At 40.7% G+C, this 20000-nt stretch overlaps 2 protein-coding genes across 4 annotated transcripts in view; one reads left to right on the top strand and one right to left on the bottom strand.

Moving 5' to 3' along the window:
* Positions 1-12956, bottom strand: part of LOC138045736 (histone-lysine N-methyltransferase set-1-like) — a 17922-nt gene extending 4966 nt beyond the window's left edge. For all 3 annotated transcript variants that reach the window (XM_068892340.1, XM_068892339.1, XM_068892338.1), the window contains exons 1-4: positions 12853-12956; positions 12223-12329; positions 11307-11674; positions 9974-10067 (exon numbers count right to left, since the gene is read on the bottom strand). In XM_068892340.1, the coding sequence (XP_068748441.1) occupies positions 9974-10067; positions 11307-11674; positions 12223-12329; positions 12853-12865 (582 nt within the window). In that variant the 5' untranslated portion in view covers positions 12866-12956. The remainder of the gene's footprint in view (positions 1-9973; positions 10068-11306; positions 11675-12222; positions 12330-12852) is intronic.
* Positions 12957-13016: 60 nt separating this feature from the next.
* Positions 13017-17967, top strand: LOC138045731 (X-box-binding protein 1-like). The gene is made up of 5 exons (XM_068892329.1): positions 13017-13191; positions 14544-14740; positions 14850-14946; positions 15573-15868; positions 16614-17967. The coding sequence occupies exons 2-5, from the start codon at positions 14610-14612 to the stop codon at positions 16783-16785; spliced, it is 696 nt and encodes a 231-aa protein (XP_068748430.1). The 5' UTR covers positions 13017-13191; positions 14544-14609; the 3' UTR covers positions 16786-17967.
* Positions 17968-20000: the final 2033 nt, after the last annotated feature.

Genomic DNA, 20000 nt, shown 5'->3' with positions numbered 1-20000 from the left:
GTCTTGGTCTTAGGAAGCCACTTAGCCAGGGAACTCGTACCGCAAATTGTTTGGACAAATCTCTTGCACGAGTGTTCTTGGCGTTCCCACAAGTATTGCAGACCAGAGTAAACCAACACGACGTCAGAAGTCAAGAGGACAGGTCATAAAACATGATAAAAGTGTATCCTTCTGGACCGACTCAACCAAGCTGCGTATGTACACGTAAAGCCGCCAATTCTAGCATGGACCCAATAATGATACCTCCTTGCTACGCAGGCCAGACCTCCTTAGAGCACGAGGGGTGCACAGCTGCTTGAGAAGTGGATGAGCCCTGAGCGTCCCCTTTCATTCCGATGCATTGAGATGCATGCCGTGATGTGCAGCAAATCTGTTGGTTCCATTCATTGGAGATATTAAGGAGCTTTAGCAAAAACAACGGCGACGGCAACGAGAACGTCACAACTTTGCATATTTAAGGCGCTGTTACACTGTGAAATGTTTCGTGCAACTTGTCTCGCAATGTTTTGACGACATTATGCCGGGCGGGACAAGTTGCACAAGTAGAATTAAGTTCTACTTTTCGTGCAACTTGTCTCGCAACGATTTTGGCCGTTGCAGGGAATGTCAACTGTGAAATGTTTCGTGCAACTTGTTCCGCCACAATGTCGCCAAAACATTGCGAGACAAGTTGCACGAAACATTTCAAAGTGTAACAGCGCTTTTAGTGAGCAAAAGCAATAGCTTTGCACGCTCTGCACGTGCATCTTTTCATTTTTGTCTATTTCTTTACCGTCGTCAGCAAAACAACAACGTGAAATGACCAATATTTGGGGAGAACGAGAGCTCTTTCTGCCCTAAACTAAGCGCCGTTCATACTAGTCTCGTTCTTGATGGTTTGCCACACCTTTGTCTCATTAAAATGCTTGGAATAGTCACGAAATGATAACAATAACGCGAATTCACATTTCACGCACGACGACGTTCTCGTTGCCGTTGCCGTTACCGTTACCGTCATCGATAGTAGGGAGCTTACGACACGAGGACGGCGACGGCAACGACGACTTCATTTTAAAATACGAGTTCGCGTTATTTATATCCCTACGAAACTAATTCATGTCGTTTCGCGTTAAAAATCTGTAGTGCCTGTAGAGGAATTAAACTGGTGTGAGTGAGTTGGAAGCGTAGAGAGAAAACTGAAAATTCATCGTCATGTGCTAACGTCCTCCAAAGAACCTTGAATTTGGTCATTTCACGTCGTCATTTTGGAGATGACGGCAAAGAAATGTACCAAAATGCAAAACGCACGGGCAGAGCCATTGTTTTTGCTCACTAAACCTATTGTTTTGTAGCGTCGTCGTTTCGTAAGCTCCCTAGTAAAGCTCTCTCATGCTCCTTTGCATCATCTACGTATTTGGCCCTTAGTCCCCTGGAGAATGCCACCGCTCAGGGTAACTGGGTGAGGACATGGTGTTGTAAATTTTGACGACTACATTAGTAAATTAGAGTAAACACTTCCATGAGTTTTTCTACGTGTGGATGACACGCGAGAGTTAGACGTCGAAAATCGCTCGGGATAAAACAAGCACTTTAGCTGTCGTCTCACCCTCTCAATCCTTGAGCTGGCTAAGGAAACTGCACTGCACACAATGGGAGCTATCTCCCATGTGAACTCTTTCCAGATCCCACCAGGCACGGTATCCGGACTGGAAGAAGCCCGTCTTTCTTAAAGGGCACCTTCTGTTTCTTTTAGAAAATTATAGTTTCTTATCCCAGATTCATTTTGCCATTTTCTTCTGGTAATTCCACTTTTAATGCACCATAAAAGTTAACAAAGCTGGCAGTTGTTTTTCTCAGGACTGAGCTAATGAGAAGTATGGTTTTATGGTAAAGTTTTTTGATGAGATCACAAACCGCTTTGAGTGCATGGATGTTTGTGCTGTCATCAAAAGAATACTCCAATCCCTCTCATTAGCTAAGTTACGGCACAAACATGTTCATGACCTTTGGTCAACTCTTTCAGTTCCAACGAAGGGTACCTTATTGTTAGTAGCAATTTCCATTGTGAAGGTAATGGATGGGTGGACTTGACTAAAGTGGAAGGTGAGTGCTTTGATGCCAACACACCAATCCTTCTTCCCAAACACGTACATGATATGATATGATCGTAAAAAGTGACTTCACAAAATACTTACGATGTAAACTGTGTATCTCCTTCGTTTTGACCCCTTATAAGATACACACTTTCAAAAGAATCTATTGAGAACTCTATTATGGAGTTGTATCTCCACCAAAATTAAACATCGGAATTTGACATCCAAGTTTCAAATTTGAGTCTTGATTTTCATATTTAAGGACGTTCGCGCCCATTGCTACTGCGAATTTTTTCGCGCATGTCACGCACATGTCATGCATCGCAGACCACGAAGGTAAACACGATGCTAAAGGCGCAAACATTTTCCACAAGAATGGAACGTGAATGGCACCATGGGATAGCTGTGGACCCACGTATTTTCGGAAATGTCACGCAATGACGTGACAGTGCGAATATACCATCGCTTTGAGAACTTCGCAGCGATTTTACTCTCTTGAATGCTCGGTGACCCCTATTTTTCTTTCCGTAGCTCACTTCCTTTTCTGATTTTGTCCATTTTAACAAAAAACAAAAAAAAAACTGTGCGTGAGAAGTTACAAATATTTCGCCTTTTACGCTCTCGTGCGACTGAAGTTTTCTTTCTTAGACTACTATGTATCGTTTTTCAAGGTCTATTTCACCTCAGAAAAAGACATCAGCTGCAAAGGTTAATTTAGTTATATTACCTATGCTGAATTGAGTACGTTTACCGGATCTAAATTTCCCTAATGTAGCTTTTTTATTGCTGACAATTGTAAGCTAAAATCGTCTTAAAGTAACGCAATCTTCTAAAAGTGCACCTCATGATCTCGAAAACGAGCACGGTGACCCCCCATTTTTTTGCCTTTTTGGCAAGTTTCTGCGTGGCAAGTTTTAAAAAAAATCTGTACGTGGGAACATTTTGGGCGCGAACGTCCTTAAGATCAAAGTTTTACAATGTATATCCAAGATTGAAGTTTTGAATTTGACATTGAAGTGGAAAATTCTGCATTTCACATTTGACTTTCAAGTTTCAAATTCAACTTGCAACTTTTGAATTGAACTTCACGTATGAATGACTTGACCTTCAATTTCACATCCTTGGTAACGGTAACCACTGATGTAGTTGACTGAGGGCTCGCGAGGCTCTGAAATTTAGGAATGGCGGCTGAAATATTGAAGAGACTGGAAGACACATTAACAGTACTTTCCCTTTTATCCCTTCGACATTGATTGAGTAGTTCTAAGACTAGATTATGTGGCTCGAACACGAGTGAACATTAATAGCGGACTTCAGGAACTTGACAAAATTGTTAGACATTCTGAGCCTCCCTCTCTCTTTCCATCATTCAGCTCATCGGGTATTTTCTGGGAATCGGGTGACCTACCTTTAACGTAAGAGGGTACCAGTACCTTTGCTTACGGAACAGGGTTTTCAAGTTGGCGTCATAGCTCAACTCCTTAGAGTATCCACACGCACCTTCAAGGGAAGGATGGCAAAATACGGTCTCTAGTTCAAGGTCAGATCGTTCCTGCATAGTCAATTCTTTCAACAAAGGACTCAGATCGTTCCACTTAGAAAAAGACAAGAAAACAATCCTATCCAATGAAAATGTATAACAGTTCCTGCTCAATGCATGTCTAGTTGAAAGAACGAGTTAACACAAAGCTCCATCGTTGCTGACTGTATTCAACTTTGCGATATATAAGTACATGTACTCTGGCAAAACTCTTTCCTTTTCCTTCGGAAAGGGAACGTTATTTAAACTTTCCGCAACAGCTGATAAGTTGTTCTGTTACGTACGAAGGAACTTCAAGTTCGCCCTTTTGAATTAAGTCTACCCACGTAATACAATCAGTTTGCTAGATCCAGCGATTCGGGACATTTTCAAATACTGTACTGTGTTAACCATAGTATGAAACTTGACCCAAAAAATGTGAAGAAATGCTGGTGAACTTTATGAAAAATTCAAACATCGTAATGAGATCGTTATGTGCGGGCAATTGTCAAATTGAGCGCGTTTCCTCGTGAAAGTTCTTAGGTGTAGTTATCAGCGAAGAACTCAAATGGAATCATCAAAAAGATTACCTTGTTACCAAGGCATCTAAGAGACTCTATGCCTTACCATTTCTGAAACGAGCGGTGAGAGCACATCCGACTTATTGAATGTCTGCAGGAGTAGTGTCAATGTAGACTGTGTTAGGTTTAGGTTTATCCTAGAATATACCGACCAAGTTTGGCAAGATATCCCTGAGTACCTCTGTCATAGGATTGAATCAATTCAAAAAAGGGCTTTTAAGATCATTTACCCGGACTGCTCATTATTAATGTGTTTATGTTCGGAATTTGCATTTATGCCCGCAGTTTGATCCTCTAGGGATTTTACGCCACATCTCGGTATTTAAGCCTTGTCGCCTCTCGCGTTAGTCACTCGACACAGCCAGTTTTACCGCTCGCACCTTGCCGAGCTTAATTTTGTAGTATGGGAGACGAGCCTGTTACAAAGCAAGATCTTGATAGTTTCAAAGATTTCGTTGTTAGTCAGCTCGCCCTTCACAAATCAGTTATTTCGTCCGAGGTACAGAAATCGCAAGAGGTTGCCTCAGCCGCCCTTTCTGCTTCTAATTCTTTGAAGGAACAGTCGGAGATCAAGTTTAATCACACCGGCAACGAACGTAATTTTAAATTTAACGGTCAAGTGTTAGCCAAGCTTGTTTCACTTAAGGATCATTTGGCCGATCTACCTCCCGAGTCTGAGGCGTTTTCAATTCTTAACGAAACCGTAGAACTATTACAGGAACGTAACCGTAAGATACGGATCGCGGATTCGTCCGAGGCCGGTTGGTTGACCGTTAAACACTACGAATCTAATCCCGTCTCGTTGACGAGGACGACGACAAGAGAATTCGCGCTGCAGAGAGGCAGGCTCTGAGAGATCAAGTTCGACAAAGAAAGAAGCGTAATGTTGAGAGATGTGCGGTCCGAAATCGTCAATCTCAACCTTTCTTCTCCCCTTACTCAAGACACTTCTACGGGAGCCAGCGTTCTTGGCAATTTTCACAGCCGTTCGCTTCCTCTTCGACAAACCAACACAGTTTCACCAGTAACCGTGAATTCACCCGAGGGCCTTGTCGATACTGCGGTTCTTCAGGCCACTGGTGGAAGGAGTGCCCGGTTCGTCTCGCAAGGTTTCACGTCGGCTGCTCATCTAGCCAGCTGCCAGCTAGTTCCACAGGCGCCGTTAACCGTTCCTGAAAATTTGTTTATGGCGTCTTTACAGCAGGAGGCTTCCGGCGCTCTAGGCGTTCACTATTCAGCTTCGCATTCTGGCCCGAAGGAGGGTGATGTCAACGCCCGTGTGGAGGAGGAGTTTGCTGACTTACTCTCACAAGATAAGTACTGTTTCGACTCTGAATACGAACAATTTTTGTCCTCTCGTGGTTTTGAGTATAAGCAGGGGTCAGCGCCCATAATTTATAAGGATAGGCTCAGGAGCAAGGTTGATTTTTGGGTTAGCATCGGTTCCTCCCCTTGGGTTCTTTATATCATCCGTTTCGGGTGTCGCATTCCTTTTCTTTCATGGCCTCCTAGAGCGTTTTTCTGTAACAATAGGTCTGCCTTAGATCACGCCAGTTTTGTTGACAGTGCTATTTCTGATCTGCTGCTTGCGGGTTCTGTTATTGAAGATTTTACGCCTCCCACGGTTGTCAATCCTTTAACGGTATCCGTTAGCTCTGTGGGAAAGTGCCGGCTTATTCTCGACCTCCGTCACGTCAATAAGTTTATTCCCAAAGTTAAGTTTAAAATGGAGGATAGTAGGACTTTTCTTAATTACGTACACTCGCCAGGTTATATGTTTAAATTCGATATGAAGTCTGGGTATCACCACGTAAGCATTCATGAGGAATCTCAAACATTATTAGGCTTTCAGTGGCCCCTCGGTAGCTCTGTAGAGCCCAGGTTTTTTGTTTTCGCCGTGCTCCCGTTCGGTCTCTCGTCAGCGCCTTACGTGTTCACAAAGGTTTTTAGGTCGTTAGTTAAGCATTGGCGCTCCCGGGGCATACCCTTGGTCTTGTATTTAGACGACGGCGCCGGATGCCTCCATGATTTTTCGGTAGCTCAGAGTACTGCTTCAGCTGTTAGATCCGATTGGGCCAATGCGGGCGTGGTCGCCAATGAGGAGAAATCTATTTGGGTTCCTACCCAGGTTTTAGAATGGTTGGGCATTGTCTGGGATCTGTCGCGTGGCCGCATATTTATTCCTCATCGCCGCATTGTCAAGTTGCTTAGGGCACTCCTATCATTAAAATCTGGGTCTCGCTCCGTTACCCCACGCGCGGTTGCCTCTGTTACAGGGCAAATTATTTCCCTCACCGCGGGTTTTGGTAACATTGCACTCCTTATGTCCATGTGGGATTGTTCTTTGGATTTTAGGTCCTATCAGTTTTTCTCCGAATGCCTTCAGGAAATTGATTTCTGGCTTTCTAACTGTGCCAGACTCAATGGGAGGTCTCTCACCAGATATTCGCTTCCCGTGACTCTCGTGTTTTCCGACGCCAGCAGTTTCGCCTGCGGTGGGTGTGCCTTCCGCGTTGATAGCGAGGAGTTCGATCTTTTCTTTCAAGCGTTTTCCTCTTTGGAGTCCGGTTTAGATAGTAACGCCAGGGAATTGTTAGCCATTCTTTACGGCCTGAAATCGTTTCGGGCTTCCCTTACGGGCAAAGTGGTCAAGGTCTTTACGGATAGTAAGAACGCGGCGTCTATTTCCGCCAAGGGCAGCAACAGCCTTCGTTTGCATGCTTTAGCTCTCGAAATTTTCGCCTATTGTGCCGCACATGATATTTCACTTGAAGTTGAGTGGATCCCACGCTCACTCAACTCTTACGCGGATTCGGTCAGCCCCGATTATGATGATTGGGCTGTTTCCACTATTTTCTTCCAACGGTCCTTTTGACGTCGATCGTTTCGCATCCTATCTTTCCGCTAAGTGCGAGCGTTTTTACTCTAAGTTCTGGTGTCCCGGTTGCGAAGGCGTGGACGCTTTTAGTGCCAGTTGGGGCGGCGTTAACAACTATTTGGTTCCTCCAGTCTTTCTTGTCGCGCGTGCGTTAGCGCATTTGGAAACGTCTCACGCGCGCGGTACGCTTATCGCCCCCAAATGGCCTTCTGCTAGTTTTTGGCCTTACCTCTTTCCTCCAGGTCACCCTCGGGATTCAGTTTCCCGAATCATAGAATTTTCTGACCCGTCAGGTATTTTTGACGATTCCCACTTGGGGTTCCCTACTATTTTGAGCGCTTGCGGTTTTCGCGCTCCTGTACTTGTTATTTATTTGGATTCAAGCATTGGTACTTTATTGCAGAGCTTTTCGCGCTATTCCATGTAGCGCTTTTAGCGGTTCACGGACGACTCTCGTTGCTTTATAGCGGTTCACCTACGCTGTGTAGCGCTTTATAGCGGTTCGTGTGTCCCTTGTCGCTTTATAGCGGTTCACGTACGAAATTTAGCGCTTTATAGCGCGTGTCCTTTTTCGGTTTATTCCAGTTCGTTTTTTTCATAGTTTTTTTTTTACAGGCTAGTGCCTTATTGACGGTCGCTCTAGAGCGTGTTTGCTTATCTTTTGTAAACGTATGGCCTTTGTTGGCAACGTTGTACGGATTTTAGGGGTTTTTGTTTTCTCCATATATTGTTGTTATTGCCTATACTTAGGATGTACGCGTTATTGGCTGTCCACACTTAATAAATTGCAATCGGTATTCCACGTCTACCATTTTTTTCTCATTTCCTTATTTTTTCCTTTATTTGTTTACAAGTTCCAGGGTATCACGCTTTGGAGAGCCTGCGTACGCACATTCCAGCGGTTCTTGCCCACAGCAAGGATCCTAGCACGTTCAAGACCTACCACGGTTGTTTCAAACGTTGGAAATCTTGGGCTAGTGGTTTCCCAGAGGTTATTTACTTCCCGGCTCAAGAGGAACACGTAGCCTTGTATTTAATTTCGTTAGTTCAATGAGGGTCTTCATGTTCCTCCGTTCAGCACGCGTTCTACAGTATAAGCTTTTTTCATAATGCTTGCGGGGTCTCGAATCCTTGTAAATCAGCTTTTCTTCTGGCTATTCTAGAAGGTTGTAAGCACGTTGCTTCGAAACCGTCTAAGTTGAATAGGGTACCCATTTTGCCTGAGCATTTAGTCGCGTTAGTTAATAGATTTGCTACGCCCTCAGCATCCCTCGGGGATATCAGAGACGTTTGTTTTTGTTTGCTTGCTTTTGCTGGTTTTTTGCGCTTTGACGAGTTAAGTCGTCTTAGGTGGTCTGACATTTCTTTCTTTCAAGATCATATTGAGCTCTACGTTTCCAAAAGCAAAGTTGATCAATTGGGTAAAGGGTGTACTTTAGTTATCGCTAGTACTGGTACCCCCACATGCCCCTGCGCTATGCTGCTCCGTTATGCCGCGCTGGCTAAGCGTAATCTTGATTCGGTTGAGTTTGTCTTTCAAAACCTTAGTTTTTCCTCTTCCAAGGGTTATTCCCTTCGTTCCGGTACGATTTTGTCTTACACCAGGGCGAGGGAAGTCGTTTTGGCTAAGTTTCGGGCCATCGGTGTTGATACGTCGGGTATAGGTTTGCACTCGCTTAGGATAGGGGGCGCTTCGGCTGCGCTTAATAGCGGAGTTGCCGATCACGTCATTAAAAACCACGGCAGGTGGAAATATGACTCTGCCAAGGAATTATATTGCCGTGAAAATCTCCGACGACAGCTTCTTGCTACTTCGCGCATAGGTCTCTGAGTTACGCGCGCTCGCTCTCGTTCTTTGTTTTTCTCGACACAACTGGTCGTGTCCTTCCTATTTCAACGTGTTGTTGCCTTTCTGCTGATTAGAACTTAAAACGTTTTCTCCGCGGCGGAACGCAGTGACATAGCAGAGAAATGTGTTTATGTTCGGAATTTGCATTTATGGCCGCAGTTTGATCCTCTAGGGATTTTACGCCACATCTCGGTATTTAAGCCTTGTCGCCTCTCGCGTTAGTCACTCGACACAGCCAGTTTTACCGCTCGCACCTTGCCGAGCTTAATTTTTCTAGTATGCTGTTTACGTTTAATCTCGTAGTTTACAGTGATGTAATTCGTTTTTTCTCCGCCACTACTTTATTTCTTGTATGTTAGCTTTTTCTCGTCCCCAATAAACACAACTGGTCGTGTCCTTCCTAATTCAACGTGTTGTTGGCTTTCTTCTGATTAGAACTTAAACGTTTTCTCTGCGGCGTGACATAGCCGTGACATAGCAGAGAATCAAGCTTTGGTGCTAACTAATGGAGACACTATAATGAATAGATGAGACGGTTTACGTAAGAAGTTTGACAGAGGTGGCGGAGAGTAGAGAAGACCATTGGTATTCCTGGTGCTGTTGCCTATGTTGGAGCCTATACCGTATAACCTAAGATCAGGCCGTACGCAGCCTACCAAACCACTCAAAAGAAATGAGAATCCAGTCCTGACTTCTTTACCACCAAGCCTTGCAAGCCCTCAGTCAACTACATCAGTGGTTACCGTTACCAAGGATACGACATCATCATCATTCAAGTCATTTATGTGTGAAGTTCAACTTAAAAGTTGAATTTGAAACTTGAAAGTCAAATGTGAAATGCAGAATTTAAACCTTTCAAGTCAAATTCAAAACTTCAATGTTGGATATAAAACTGTGATGCCAAATATGCAAATCAAGACTCAAATTTGAAATTTAGATGTCAAATTCCGATGTTGAATTTTGGTGGAGATATAACTCCATACTCTTAACATATCAGTTTGGCTGACTTTTTATCTTGGGGTTAGTTTATGATTCAGCTATACCCTAGGCACCTTTGTCAAAATGAATTCCTACCTCTACAGCTGATTTACATTTCCTGCTACTTCTCCTAACAGCAAAATATTCAGACACCTCCGTCTGACGGGATTCCTTATCTTCCCTCTTTTTCCTGAAATAACAAATTCTAATTAGCTAACTTTAAAAATTATGGCTACAAAAATTATAATTAAAACTTGTCTTTATTTTTTCTTTTTATCGTTTTGTTGTGTAGATAATGTCCCTGAAACATGTATGCTACAACTTCAGTAACTTGTCCTTTAACAGTGTTTAAAGACAAACAGCATTATTCAGCATCCCTCCATCCGTCTTCTAAAAATCCTCCCTTGAACAAACCAAAATGAACACACCTCAGCGATACATGTAGTTATATTTAAGAAAACAACACTCTTGACATTACTGTAAATACTGTAAGCTGTAGCTGTAAGCTAATGCTAATAAGCTGTAAGAGATTAAAATCTGTTCTCCAGAGTCCATTGTCTGGTCTGTGACAATAATTTAAAATGTAAGCTTAGGATGAAGTGATCCTTGCACTTAACTCGACAATTTACGTATGTACTGTTCAATGGGATTCGAATCCATGACGCCTGAGATGCTGGTGCAATGCTCGACCAACTGAGCTAAGAAGCCACTCAGTTGGGAGTAGGTCAATTTGCTGGGCTCATGTGTTCCCATGAAAGGACTCGATAAAATAAAATAATGTATATACTTGAAGCGCAGGGTACAGAATGTTTCAGGTGTCTATAAGAGAAAATTGCTTAAATTGTCCAGTTAAGTGCGAGTATCATCACTTCACCCTTATGTCTTAAACATCCACGTTATGGTCAATAGGCCACTTCAGAAAATACCATAAAACTCTTGGCTTGCTTCTTCTAATATTCCTAATATTTACATAGCCTCATGAATCTAAACATGAGGGGGAGATGGGAGAATATTCCTCAAAAATAATTCAACAAATGAAGGAAAATGCTGCTTTTTTTTACTTCTTGATTGAAACAGATTTTCTTAATACACGCTTATATTTCCTACCAGCCAATCAAAATGCATGTCTGACAACACATAACCAATCAAAATTTGTGTGATGTCACAGCCATGCTTACATACTCTCATCTAAACACAGCTACTGTATTGACCAATGAGAGTGTGTGTACTATCCTAATTATCTTATAATTAAAAATGAAACTACCAATAATGTGGGGACAACTTAAAACATGAAACCAACATTATAATCATGTGATGTATACCTTTGACTTCCTTAAGGAAATCATGTTCTGCTACAGTATATTGACCTGGATTATAACTGAAAAGTGAGTCAGGTAATTATAATATTGCAGCGACAAAGACTACTTACTCTTTCTTTTTTCTCCCTTTAATTTGAGCTGGTTGCTTATTGTCCCATCTCAGCAGACCAGAACTGACAGACTGATTTGCTGATTTGCTTTTCACATTCTTCATGTCTGATTTTGTAATTTCCTTATCATTGAAATGCTGCATTGGTGATAGGTCATCTTTATAGGGAATTTTCTCAGACTTTGCAGTGACCTTTTCATCAGGAATACTTTCAGCTACATTGCCTTTTTCATTTCCACCAAAATTCCTCTGTTCCACATCCAATGACACAGATTTATCTAGAATTTGTTGTGCAGACCCTGATGCTGCTGTGGAAATCACATGTTTACTTGTGTCTTCTTCAGTGGATGATCCATCATTTACATTGGCCTGTCACAAATTTTGGTTCAAAATATTAAAGGAAAAAAAAATTGAACTGTGTAAAGTGTATGCACAATGTGCAAACCAGCAACCCAAGTTTCCTTGGCACACGGTACTGTCCCCTTTACACAACTGAGACAAAATTACTCTTCATTTACAAGTAAACGTAAAGGAGTTTTATGGTTGGTTAAGAGCTAATTCTTATTATTATTATTATAATCATGTGCAGTTGTTCACACCATAGCAATATCATTATTTTTTTGTGCCTAGTTATTTGTTTTCTTTTTCCCTAACAGCGGTTAATGGCACAAAATACCACCGAGCTGTTAAAACTTTGCAAAGCGCTCAACTAAAAGCTCTAACTATCCTTCAGACTCAAACGAGTCTGGAGATAATTTTAGAAACATAGCGAAAATCTGTTACCTGAAACAGGCGACACCGCTCCATCAGTCAAAAATCACTAAATTGTCAAATTATTCAACTCTCTATTTATTCCAAAATATTTGTTTGGCACGACAAAGCAAGACATACACCACATGCAGGTTTCATATCATCACCTCACTGTTAGGTTGGCTTGTTGATTCTTGCTGTCTGCTGATTTGCCTCTGGATAGTGTCCAGTATGGACTTTTCACTTGTGAAAGTATGATGTCCTTTTACTTTCCCTGTGGTAAATGGATATACATGTAAAGAAGGTCAAAGTCCTACACCAGCTAAACAAACCGATGGTTGCCCAGTGTTTTATGGAACCCTATTTCCTTGTGGCAAAAAGCCTCTTTCAGAGCACTGTCAAGTTAATGCCTTACACATTTCTTTGCACAATTCCAACAATGTTTCATGGTTGCCCTTTTGTTCTGACACATGAAAACAACCAAAACAAAGCACAATTCTTATTCAGGATGGCAGCACCATAAAAAGCAAAAATAAGGGGTTCTGGAACAATTTCTTATCAGATACAAACACTTTCTTTGTAACCAGTGCCACAAGATGGCGCTTTGACGGCAGAGTTAAAAGCTTACATTTCTTAATAAACCGATCTTGTGAAGATGTAGTGGAATGTGCATTTTTCTTAGTGAAAACACTGTAGGACACATCAATAGGACAGTGGACTTCAGCGGGAATGCGTCATTTCTGTACGGTGCTTGTATGTGAACATTACATTGGAACATGCTTTTCTTCAACATTTACCTTTACGAGGCATACCACACTTTTTGTACCTTTCTTGGTCACGATATATGAACTTCGTCTCCTTCAGTAACGAAAATCACAAGATGGAGTCAATTGAAAATTTTTCGTATTTTGTATCGTTGCTTGTGATTGGTCAATATTTCTTTGATTGCACATGACGTCACGGCCGCCATGTTGGTGGAAAGAACATAGTCTTTTGGGAATTTGACTCTTGTTTTGGCACCAACATGACCGTCGTATCACGTGAATGCAATCAAAGTTAATACTATTAGAGTATCTCCTATTTACAGCGGGCATTTTCGTGTTTAACTTTGCGAGTGATAAATTGAAAAAAACAAGGTATGTTAACTTAGGGTGCGTTCCTTTGTGATAATCCGAAAAAAATAACCATGATCGCTTAGATCACGGTGCTCAAAGGAATCGATTATTCCACTCTGGGAAAGGATTTTTCGGTTCCTTTGATGCACCATGATCCAAGTGATCCTTTTTCGGATCATCCCAAAGGAACGCACGCTTAAAGACCGTTTGGCTCGAGAAAACGAAGTGGGTAAGATATTTATTATATTTCCAGATCTTTGAATCAGGTAACAAGAGCATTTTTTTTCAATCACGGCGACTTGTACAGCGGGTGTACTATTTGGGAACTACCTTATTATTGGAAATTAACAATGCACTTTGACAACGCGATGAAAATTTAGGTTTCACTAAATTAAAGCGAAGTTTTCAAAAGTTAGGTTCACATGCATTAAATTAACGTGAATTTTTCGATAAGCATCTTGCTTTACTCACTGCGATTTTCATAATTCTGCGAACTCGCACTTTACATTTCTGAACGCCAAACTGCGTTTTGGCTTTCGTGAATAAAACCTTCGAAGACAAGTCCACGGATGTTTCTAAGTTTTTTTTACAGGCAAAAATTTTGTTTTGAAGCCTAACTAGACCCTATCACTTCAAAAGATCTTTCAAAGCCTCAGTTTGTTGCAGTAACACGAATTTGCGTATGCACTTGCAAAATCTCAACATGCATAATTAACATGCATATGTCTCATGGAGAAAAAGAAGCATTTACAGTAGTTAGCTTTTAGGATTGCTCAAATGGATCTAGTGAGGAACTAATAAGGTTTTGTAATGAAATAAAGGTGCTTTAAAATAACAATGTTGTAAAATAGCGTGCATTAAACTTACATCGACATTATACATTAAATAAACGCGAATTTTGTAAAATCGCGTTAATAAAGTGCGCTGTTAATTTCCTATAATAAGGTATGATGTAAGTTATGCTGTGACCGCCGTTGCAACATCCGGTATGATTTTGGGATTTTTTTTTCTCAATAAAGTGAATAAAGACAAAGTACTTCCCCGTTGCGACTGTGCAATTTAACCTGCAAACCTGAGATTCAAAATGCCGATTTCTTACACTTTTTACATGTTTTTATCGAGAGGCAAGTTTCTCTTCGTGATTTTTCTGGGTACTTGCGTAAAACGACCTCTTAGAAAAACAAACGAAAGTCATGCAGTTAACAGCAAATGTTTCATCAGAAATGGTCAACATAAATTAAATTCAGGTCTTTTGTTTGTTTTCTAATGTTGGCTCGTGGCAGCCTCCGATTGGCTAAGTAACTTTGTATTTACAAAATGTATCTCCATATTTGGAAGTATGATGAAAGTCTTTCTGTAAATTTCGTGTCCAGTTCCTGAAACAGTGATAAAGAGGTCTACAGTAACAGAGGTGCACGGAAGGTTGTTTGAGACATAAAATGGAGTCGAAAACCATTGACAGAGAAGCCGTAATAAATTCACTTGTGTTAAACAATTCAACGACAGATGGACAGCCCCGAAAAAGAAAACGTCTGGATAACCTATCGGCGGAGGAAAGAGCACTTCGAAGGTTTGTCCACGACAAAAGATCTTGTTGGTTTCACTGTTTCAAAGTCTGATATCCTCTTTCGGATGGCTGCTCTTCGCTCTGTTTAATTTATCCTCGTTGTTTTATTCAGAAAATTAAAGAATCGTGTGGCTGCCCAAACAGCGCGTGATAGAAAGAAAGCGAGAATGACGGAACTCGAAGAAATGGTGGCTCACCTGGAAAAGGAGGTATTCTAAGTGTTAATACTGTATGCTATACCTTGCTATTTGTTCTTAAGTTAGATTTTTAAATTACTTTTAATAGATCAATGTCCTTTTGGTGTTACCTATTTGATACAATTGTGGCTATGTTCTTAGCATTAAACTGATCGAATACAAAAGTAAATTCCTCTTCCTGTCAGCGAAGCAAGAACTTCAACTATCATTTAAGAACAGCGAGTGAACGAGAAAATATTTCTTTCTAAGAATAAAATTTTCAAATTCATTGTTTAAGACCTTAGTGGTTATTTGGTATGATTGAAAGTCTGTCTTTTCGATTGCTCTTTCATTTTGTACTAGTTTCGGCTTAAGCTTATTTAAGTTGTGTCTTTGTTTATAGTGGTGTAATTTTAATTATTTATCGTGTTTTTTCTCGTTTTCGGTTTCGTCTGTGAGTACACTATGACCATCGGTGTTAAAGGAGAGAAGAAAGACATTATTTATTGTCGTGAAAAATGAGAAAAAATATCCGAGCCCCATATAATTTTGCTAAATGTAATATGTTAGATTCTATTCCAAGATTTGGTTGGGTATTTAAAATGCATGCAATATCGGGGTACAAAGACGTCATTTTTAATGCTGATCCATATTTTCAGAACAAAGCCCTTCGACTCGACAATGAAAGCCTAAGGAAACACTCTGAAGCTGTAGCAGTTGAGAATTCAGAGTTGAGAGTTCGTCTTGGCCTCACTCCTCCAGTTTCGCCAGAACCAGTCAGCCATTCAATTGCACCCACCTCTAAAGTTTCATCAGCCTCCCAACCAAACAATCCAGTTGTGATCAAGAAAGAAGCAGAATATAATGAGTATGCATCACTCTCAGTTTCTCAGCAGCAGGAACGCCTGATTCTGTTTCTTTCTCTGATCACGATGTGGATGACAATCAACAACAGGTAAATGCAAAAAAATCTCCAAAGAATAGGATGATTGTTTACAGTATGTTTTGGTTGTAACAAAAAACTCTTTTTACACTTGCACTCGGTTAAAAGGCAGGAAACTCCTCTATTCCACTTGTAGATCTACATGTAATTTTGGTGAAATCCAAGAGAAAAACTTCCTGTAATAAGATATAGTGTATCAATGTATTGCTGTGTAGGATTATCACACTAAAACCTTAGTTGTCAGTTTAAAGAAAAAACCAACAGTCTCCCCTGTGTTGCAATTTTCCTAATCCTTACAACAGAGAAACTTCATACTCCATTTATAATGTTGCCAGGTATCATAACTGTTATGATGGAATTTTTCAAATGTCAGTTGAATTGTCAGTAGGAGTGAGACAAATTTGCATCTTAAGTATCACCTGAAAATATATTTTATTTCAGGTGTTTAAACTCAGTAGTTTGAGACATTTTTCCTAAAAATCCACCAGTTGTTTCTTGGGGAATTTGATGTTGCCTCTTTTTACTAAATCTCAAGTCCCACTGTTGCAGTTATGATAGCTTTCTTGAAACTTAAGCTGACACCTAATTGGTGGGAAATCTTTCATCTGTGGTGGAACTCAGTCAATCCCATGTGTGGGTGTGTTATGTTTGAAAGCATATAAAATGTCACCAAAAGTTCTTAGTAGCACAAATTGTAATAAGAGCACAAACTTTTTTTTTGCATGACTGTTTAACTTTGCTCTTGAAACTCTTGCAGACTGACGTGGATTTTAGCTTTCTTGATGACACAGAAGAATCTTTCATTCGACCAAAACAAGAAGACAGCTCCAGTTCACCCTGTTGCCAACATGCTTCCTTCTCAGTCACCGAAGAAAAAATCTGTGACACAGATGAAGAGGCAGTGCCACAATCCAGCGGCAGTGACTTGAAATTAGAAGATATGGTCGGAATGGGATGTGATGCATTTGAATCTTCTTTGGATGACATCTTGAACTTAAAAGATTTTCCTAAGGATTTCAAAGAACTTGATATTGAGTCTGGAATGCTGGGTTGTGAAATGTGGGAGGAAACCTTCACAGAAGTACTTTTCCCTTCTCTTTTGGCTGTGTGATTGTGTGTCTTGTAATGTAAGGATAGTGTCATACGTACTGTAGGTTCCATACAATAATCTGCTGTCACTACTCCTAAATCAGAGCTGCTCTTTGGAATTTCGAAGTGGACCAAGGACCAATGCCTGCAAAAGAAGAAAATGTCAGTCCGGTTTGGGGACAGATTTATTTGTGCATTGGCAGAGACTGAGAGTCCATGATTATCCTGAGCGTGTGCTGTCATTTTGCATTTTGCAGTATTGACTAGCACCTTGAGTTAGCCATTTATGAGTGCCATCAGGCGCCACATACTCAAGAGCCCGTTCGCATGATAACTGATAGTAGTTTAGTAATAGTATTGAAGTGTATACATACTGGTAATTTTATGAGCTGTCGGTGAGTGAAATTTGGGACAATTATAAGTGGAGTGAATATACCATAATACTCTTTTGTCCCTCCAAATTTTGCATAAGCATTGTTTTTATTCTCTCTTGGTGCCATTGTAAGTCCCAAGAGAAACTGGAAACAATGCTTATGCAAAATTTGTAGGGGCAAACAAAAGTATTGTGGTATTTTCAAAAATGGCTTATTTTACTAAAATTAATAGTTATCAGATACAAATCAGGTTATAATTCCTTTGTGCAACTACTGCCTTGGAAAAATGTAATTTTCACATGCAGGTGTTTTAAATTTGGTTAAAATACCTCTGCTTTTAACCAAGCAAATAGCAGGTAGCAGTATAATGTTTGTAATATAAGAAATACAAAGTTTATGTACACGTACACCTTGCTTTAATAGAAGCATGCATTAATCATTGTAATCTTTATTTCTTTGTGGAATTAAAGTAGATCATACAGCTAATGAGTTCACTGAGTATTATAAAATACTTCTTTAACTTGCTGTGTTCAACAGGTAATTTTTGTACAGAATATTTTTGAGTAACTATCAGTGAAGGTTTCCTTTATTGCTGTAGTATTTGTGCGGTGTCACATTTCTCAATAAAGTGTTCGTGAGTGCCTTGCATTAGTTGCAAAATATCTCATTGACCAACAGTGTAGATTTTTTTAGGTTTTTCAACAAGACAAACTATCCTCCTCAAAAATTTCTTAGACAGGCTGGCTGTACCTGTGGTCAGGTGTTTTTTTTTTGCGAAAGGTAGAAGTGACCCTTGCACTTAACTGGGCAATTTTAGCAATTGTCACTTTATACACACCTGAAAAATTCAGGTAGCTTCAATGGGATTCGAACCCGTTACCTCTGCGATGCTGATTCAATGCTCTACCAAATGAACTATGAAAAACAACTCAATTGGGAGCAGGTCAATTTGTTGGGCTCATTCATTCCCATAAAAGGACTGATTTATAAGTTTGTGTTTCATTATTGACTATATGTTTTAAAGCCTTTACAATAACTGAATAATTTTACAGAACAGAGAGATGTAGTTTCCCAAAGGGCATGCAGCGCCCTGCAGCATTTACGCTTTCATTGACCGGGGTCCCGTGTCTCGAAAGTCCCGATAACTTTTCGGTCCCGAAAAGCCATTTACGAAACTGTCATCCGCTTGTTTTGATAAGCTAGTATTTTTTAAAAACATGTTTTCAAGATTATAAAAAAGATGATTGTGAAGTTTTCTCTTTAAACCTCTCCGTTCTTAAGGTACAGAGGTAATTGTCACACCCGAAAAGTTTCGGGATGTTCGAGAAATGGGGCCCAGGCCCTATTTTAGATTACAAACTGTCAGTTTCAACGTCAAAGTTTTGCCACACTAGACATGACAATCTTCGCGGAGAAACTCAATCTTACTGAATCTAACAGGGTAACTCGTTCTACAAAGACCATGTGGTAAAAATAAGTTACGCTTCTGTTGATGGGCTTTTGGTATTTCTTAATTTTTATTGCCAAGCGGAGGTAAAGGAAGAGCGTTTCCCAGGGAAGGGCGGTTCTGAAGGGGGGTTGTTCATCTTATTCTCGGTTTTCACATGACGGCCGCCATGTTGGAGCCCCTAAACAAAGAAACGGCGGCCATGTTGGAGCCCTGACCAAATCCTCCGGGAATTCAACCCTATTATTATGCAAACGTTTTCTTTTGTTTTCGTTGAAAAACATGGCTGAAAACTAACAATTAACTTTCAACGCCATCGGTGTCATGGAGGGCGAGTAACGCTGGCGTGAGCTGTTAATTAAGTGGGTCCGGGGTCATTTCCTCCCCTCCCCCACCTCCCCAAACACCCGAAGTTCTGCTTTTCCTTCCAAAACGCCATTTCCAACAATTCTGAGACTTGAAAAGTGTTGGGAAAGCATGAAATAAAATCTGGAGTTCACCTTATTTGTCAGCCAGAAAACCAAAAATGATAATGCGTAATTAAAAGGGACAGGAGTATCAACAATAGCCATTTGTCGTTTCTCTTCATATCTCATTAATCAAACAATGAAGCCTGAAAGAGTCTTCTTTACCTCAAATCTCTCAACTAATGCATAGCAATCATCGGCAGCGAGATCTGAACAGCGCTCTTCAGCAAACGTTGATCCGGAGCAGGTCTTGATCCCTTTCATGAACCGTAAGGCACTATTGATTGGTAGGTTCGCGTAGGGTGCATGCAATGAGGTGTTTGGAAAAGCAGGCTCGTCGCATACACCAAGTGCTAGTAGAAGATTGTTAGGAATTTCTTTCTCTGCTGACTGCCACATAGTTTTATGAAACATCAAACAAAATAATAAGAAGAAGAACAAGAAAAAAAAATACTCTCAAGGAAGGGGGCGGGTCAGGTGTGCTATTGTGAGATACCCTGTGCCTCGTGGGTTATTGACTATTGCATTGATTCCGCGATAATCCCAAAGCTTGTGCACATTTTTATACTCGCTTTGTCTTACTTACTACGGGTCAATAGCTCATGAGTAGAAAACAAGTGAACGGCCGAAGTTATAGAAATGTAGCCACGTAGTAATGATATTTACGCAACAGAATCAGAAGCGCACCTTTATAATTTTGCCCATGAATATCGTTTACTATTGCCATGTTTTGCCATAAAAACCATCCAGATGCCTTCGCTAGGCTC

This window comes from Montipora capricornis, chromosome 4, assembly GCF_036669925.1.
Source record: "Montipora capricornis isolate CH-2021 chromosome 4, ASM3666992v2, whole genome shotgun sequence".
Lineage (NCBI taxonomy): Eukaryota > Metazoa > Cnidaria > Anthozoa > Scleractinia > Acroporidae > Montipora > Montipora capricornis.
The sequence above is the reverse complement of the archived record's forward strand: the minus strand, read 5'-3'. Positions and strand labels throughout refer to the sequence as shown.